The sequence below is a fragment of the Triticum aestivum genome, chromosome 2A (assembly GCF_018294505.1).
Source record: "Triticum aestivum cultivar Chinese Spring chromosome 2A, IWGSC CS RefSeq v2.1, whole genome shotgun sequence".
NCBI classification, from domain to species: domain Eukaryota; kingdom Viridiplantae; phylum Streptophyta; class Magnoliopsida; order Poales; family Poaceae; genus Triticum; species Triticum aestivum.
This window is the reverse complement of record NC_057797.1, coordinates 435,727,349-435,733,326: the sequence shown is the minus strand read 5'-3', so window position 1 is coordinate 435,733,326 and position 5,978 is coordinate 435,727,349. Positions and strand designations below refer to the sequence as shown.

Genomic DNA, 5,978 nt, shown 5'->3' with positions numbered 1-5,978 from the left:
CGTGCTGAGACGCCTTTTAGTCCGGCGTAAAAGGGGGTCGGACGACGAAATAAGTTTTCAGGGTTAAAGCCTATTCGGTTTGGAGGATTTTCATAGAAAACACATAGAAATAAGGATCCGGAAGGAAAATTTTCTATAGACGCGTTCGGTTTGTAGGAAATGTGTACAAGAATTTCGTAGGAATACTATTTATTTCTTGTGTTTTTAGAAAAAATTACACATCCACTTAAGACTTATTTTGCATATAGAGACGAAGCGAGTCAATTTCTTAAAATGACAAGGACCATCCTATAAATTTTTTATACTAAGTTCTATGTAATTCCTACGTTATGAAATCCTCCAAACCGAATGAGCGGGGCGGATATGGGACCCAAACTGCGGGGCGTGCAGTTGGACGGACGAGGCAGAGAGGATGGATCGGGGCCACACCCTGAGGGCGCAATTGCAATCAGTCGCCTGGGAAAATATCTGCCTCCGCCCTCCGCTCCCCCTCGGTCTGCGATTGATTTGGTTCTGGTCTCGTGGTTCCCCTCCCGTCTCCTGTCTCATCTTGTTCTCTCCTCCCCCAATCCTGTCTCCCACCAGATTCGAGCAAACCCTAGGATTCCCTCCCGCCCTCTCCAGATGGGTGAGCCGCCGAGCCGAGAGGGATCCTATTCCTCCTTCCCCAACTCCGACGACGACGAGCCGGAGACCACCGGATCGGAACGAGGAGGGGGAGGAGGAGGAGAGGATGCTCATCGCCCGCTGCCTCTGCGCCAGCAGCTCGTGGGGGCCTGCCGCGCCGACGACCGTCTCAGGCCTCTCCTCACCCTCAACGTCTCATGCTCCGCCGCCGAGAACCGCTTCATATCTCACCTCTCTCAGGTGACATTTCCTACCCCCTGTGCGCGACAAGTGCCATCGATTGGCTCTCTTCTGACGTCATCGGCCGGGCGGTGCAGCACTTCGAGGTCTCGGAGGTGGGCATGCTGGCAAGGTGTCTCTGCGTTCCCCTCGTCTCGCTGCGCGTCGGCAAGGTTGACCGCCACGGTCCCCTCCTCTGCCCAACAACCATCAGGTAGCCACCCACAAATTTAACTTCATCCACAGAATTGGATTGCTTTAGCACCACAACTATGCAAGCTACCAGAGGAGCACGCACATGATGACTTCTCTTTTAGATTGTGCCACAGTTGTGTGTTCCGCACATTGTCATGAAATGATTAATATTGTAGGGCATGGCTAGCTTTCTCGTTTGCTAACTGTCTAGCATCTCTGCTGCGTATGAAGGATGGAGGCAGCCAGATACTTTTTATACCTGCCAGAGGATATTGTGTCTTCTGTCAAATTGCCCCTCAGCCGGACACTAAACTTCTGCTGACAAACTTTTTGTTCTGAATGAAGTACACCAAATAACAAAACCAGACAGAACGGAAATTTAGAAGGAAATGTATCATCATGTAGTTGCACTGGCGATTTTGGAATGTATCCGTGTGATGTGGTAAATATTGTGCACATTCTAAATTCATCGCAGCATTTTTTTCCCCTTAGTACCATGTCGGTGCAACATAAGTCGTCAAATTGTTGCATTTCATATTACTCGAGTCTTATCAGACAGGTCAGGCTGGTTAAGTGATGAACCTCCTCTTAGTTGCATGGGAATTAGTATGGCATTCAAGTGTCATGATTCAGTAAATTTCTCAATACTATCATTTCCAATCCATAACAAACTGAACATTCCTATTTTCTGTAGTCACCCTTTTCACATCATTGTCACAGCCTAGTTAGAATTTTGTTCATGCAGCTGCTCTGCTGTGTTGCAGAATGCTGTAACATGTATTTCCTTCATATTATTTTGTTCTTGTGATTATCTCTGCTATTTAAGAACTTCGTCTGATATTCCTTCTTGTTCTTGTACTTCATGATACATGATAATTGCTTTTTGTGAAGGCGTTTTCAGCTATTCTGACCTCATTAAGGACGTATCATATGCTAGATTATTGATTCTAGGATTACATGTTTCATCTTATTAGTGATGGCATTGTTCATCTACCAAATAAATATATGTTTCCATTTGTAGGTTATTTGGGCATGTGTCATAATCTCTGATATATGAGGAAAGAGAAGGTAGTTCCTTTCATGCCTTACGGTATTATGTTACCTGCATTAATAATAACTAATCACACACATCACAATTGCAGTCTTAGATGAGATTGGATCTATAGGATTCTGGACTATATGATGCTTTAGATGAATTTTTCTATTGATACTGCAAAGAGTTTGATATCTCATTTGTTGATGTTTTCACATACTTCCTGTGTATGTTTTGTGGTTGCAGTTAGCTTATCACAGGCTTCTCCAGTGTTAGTTTATGCAGTAGTTTACTGTTTGTTTCACTGCAGACAGTTTGTGACATGAGCCAATACAAAATGTGTTCACACCAATGCTCATTCTAAAATCAGTTATCGTATGCCTAATGAGCTGTTCCGTCTATAAACTGTTTTATGTCTTATAGCCGTGTTTCTATCTCCCTCTCTACCCATGTTGTGTACTTAATGTACCCTGTCTAGTCTTTGTTACATACGCCTTCCTTTAATTCACCATGGATGTTTTTATCAACATTTCTACCATCGGCAATCATTTCTGTCCATTTTTAAGTTCAAATTGATTGAGGTTTTCCCTTAAAATGGAGGTCACTGACTATAATTGACTATGGATGGTTCGTATTACTTTGCCCTAAATTTTCGCAATATAATCATCCACTCATTGGAATTTGTTGTAGATCTGCTCATGTGCAACTAAAATCACAACTCGCCTGTGCCATGATCTGGCACAACCTTTCTAAGGAGATTTAATTCACCTGCAAAGGAAAAATCATTAGATGATTCATGATTCTTTCGTATGAATCATGAGGCAAGGCTGCAGCTTTTCTTAAAGAAACATTTGTCTGATACTGTAATTTGGTATTTAAATTTAGTTCTTTTACTTATTCCTATTAAAAGGCAAATCTGCTATTTTTCTTAAAAATCATCTACAAGTACTGTATGTTGGTGGTTATTTTATGAAAGTCTGCCAATGATATGGTGCTGAGAAACTTAGGTTCTGCACTATCCTCCAGTGTCTCTGGTGGAAACCTATTTGCGCGCTTAGGTCTCAATGCTCTATCACTTCTCACTTAACTATGTGCTCTGTCCCACGGCTATTCCTTGCATTCAAGAATGTCTATATGTAATTTTATAGTAATTTCTATTGAAGTTCCTCTGATCCGATTTCATTTAGTTGATTGAAATGTATTTTTTGTTTTGTTTTTCTTACAGTGTTTTTTGGTAGCAACCAAAAAAACTGTTGTGATACTGAAAAAAACCCTTTGTTATTTATTTGTTCAGAATAGAAAGTCAGAGATCTTACATGAACTCATTTCCTTTGTACAGAGGGAAGCTTAACCTTGGCCTTCTGCCTTCATCGAGCATGCGCCTTACCTTCTCCGGTGACGATGGTTGTTCAGAGGAATTGGCTCTGTTGAACGAAGGCCTAGAAGTTTCAGAACTTGTGATTGAAGAAATATCAGCTGATAATTCTGGACGTTCTTTCCTTATCAGGATTTCAGAATCTAAAAGATTGTACTACTGGTGCGCTGAAAAGTCGAAGGAATGTGGAATGGAGCTTCTTGCAAAGGTTTGTATTTTGTAGTGGCTGCCAAATTAAGTGTAAATGTACCATGAACCATGTGCAATCTCAACTGTGATGTGCCACATGTAACGTGGAGAGCAAACTCCATGTACTTGAGTCTATCCACATGAACTGCAATTGCAATATAAATTTATTCCTCATGCCAAATCGCATGTACCATGGTATGCTGATTCTCTCTCAATTTTTTTGATACAGATGAAAAATCTACTTCAGGGCAGGCCAACCCTCTCTGATCTCACAGGCATCTCCAATTCCCGACTTGATGCTTTTGTTACTAATTTACATGCTTATCTTCTTGCACCAAGTATTGGAGATGCTAAATTGTTGGGATCATCTACTGACTTCCTCAGTAATTCAAGTTCACAAGGGCAACATTTACAGCCCCCATCAGTCGTTTCCAGGTCTTCAAGGTCTTGCACCTCTGCCGCTAATGCAACAAAAGCAAGCTTGATCTATCAAGCCAGTCTGAGTCCCAGATCCAGCACTTTTAAAGATGGGGTTCCAAGGACCTCTTGTGCAAAGGTTGTTGGAAGAGAGAAGCTGAAGCGGCGTGGGGACTGGTTGGGCCCATCAACTGCTCTAATCGATGCAAATCCTTTGATAGCAAAGAGTGTTAACCCTGATTCAACCAGTGAGGTGTCTGATAGGGACTGTTCAAAAAACAGTGTCACTCCCGCTTCTTCATTAGACTTGCCTCTTTCATTTCCCTTGCTGCCACCTCTTTATCCACTCCCAGAGGGTTCTTCAGAGAATCCATTTAAGCCTTACTATTGCTGGTGTCCGCCATGCCCATCGTCACTGCAGTACAGTGTAACCCCTCTGCATATGCCAGTTACATCTGTAGAACCATTTCCCCAGTCACCTTTGGGCTCACTGGTATCAAATGAAGTATCATCTGTCTCGTCATTTTCTGCAAAGTTGGATACAACTAATTCACCTCCATCTATACTGCACGATCCTTCACTTCACCTCCAGCTTCCTACTTCAATTGTTCCCCTGCATGGTTCTATGGTTTCAACATATCCGTTACTTCATCTGCCGTTTCCCACTTCACCTCTTGTTCCTGTACATGGTTCGCAGGTTCCAACATTTCCGTTGCTTCACCTGCCACTTCCTACTTCACCATTTGTTTCATTGCATAGCTCACAGGTTCCAACATTTACACCATTGATGTCTGATCCTATTGTGCATGTCCCAGTCATTGATATGTGTTCCTCCGGTCAGGCTTATTTGGTGAGTTGTGGTCCTTCTATAACTTCACCTGTTCCCCTGCTCCCTAGCTTGAAGCCTCTGATTCCAGAAACCGAATCGTTGGTTGAGAGGAGTGCTAGGGAAACACTAATGAGACTTTTAGCTTCGACACCACCATCAAGCAACCCCCAGCTGGTCAACATTCTCCCTGCAGTCCTTACTGATGTGCCTGAAAATATTTCTCGATCTCCTAATGTAAGTCCTGGGAATGTTGTAGCCCAGATTAATTTGATTGTGTCTTTTCATGTGGCTTATCTCTCCTTTCTTTAATAGGTGAACATGCATGTTGGTGTCCATCGCAACGACCTACTTCTTAGCTCATCTTGGGGTGCTAATGTGATTGGAAGTGGGATGGCAGCCATGGAGCTGCACTCAGAGGATGAGGTTTCCAGTGGGCATGATGCTCATGCAATGGTTGCGTTTACGGAATTTGATGATATCAACGGAGACCGTGATCAGCCCCATTTTCGGAGGATGTAGTTTGCACATGGGGTTTTCTTGAGCTCTTTGTTGGTATGAAATGTCTGAATATTTTGAACGGCACTTGTATCTACATGGTAATGGGCTATGTGGTTTCGGCAATACGATGATATATGCAGCCTGGTTCACATGGCTTCCCTGCCCAGCTAAACGGCTGATGTGGTTGTTAAATGTAATTAGTTGTTTGTACTGTATTTTAATTTGGCAAACAAAGGGTATTTGCTCGTGTGCAACTCCTCGTTTTCTCTCTCCATTTAGTGCCCAAGGGAGCTTGTGTTGACATGTTGTGTCCTGCGCTACATTATGCAGACAACATGGTTTGGCGAGAGATCGGAAATACTCCCACCAGTTCTGAAAAATATTTTTGGAATGGAACATTCGTAAAACTTTGAATATATTATTATTTTTCTTAAAAAGGAGGCAAAACCATTTTCCTTGAATATATTATTATTTTTCTTAAAAAGGAGGCAAAACCATTTTCCATTAATTAAGAGAGTTCGAACAAGCTGAGAACATCAAGATGTAAGGCCAACTCCAGCGCACGACTCCAAACCGTTCGGCCCCAAAACGGACAA

The 5,978-nt window shown here is 42.7% G+C and overlaps 1 protein-coding gene across 2 annotated transcripts; it reads left to right on the top strand.

The window, feature by feature from the left end:
- The first annotated feature begins 459 nt into the window (after positions 1-459).
- LOC123188916 (proline-rich protein 36) lies at positions 460-5,636 on the top strand. Of its 2 annotated transcripts, XM_044601195.1 has the most exons (6): positions 462-867; positions 945-1,060; positions 2,063-2,109; positions 3,414-3,657; positions 3,868-5,118; positions 5,197-5,636. In XM_044601195.1, exons 4-6 carry the CDS (start codon positions 3,451-3,453, stop codon positions 5,401-5,403), a joined length of 1,665 nt encoding a protein of 554 aa, XP_044457130.1. In that variant the 5' UTR covers positions 462-867; positions 945-1,060; positions 2,063-2,109; positions 3,414-3,450; the 3' UTR covers positions 5,404-5,636. The 2 variants fall into 2 exon arrangements, with proteins under 2 accessions (XP_044457129.1, XP_044457130.1); XM_044601194.1 differs by lacking the exon at positions 2,063-2,109 and having other exon boundaries at positions 460-867.
- The last annotated feature ends 342 nt before the right edge of the window (positions 5,637-5,978 follow it).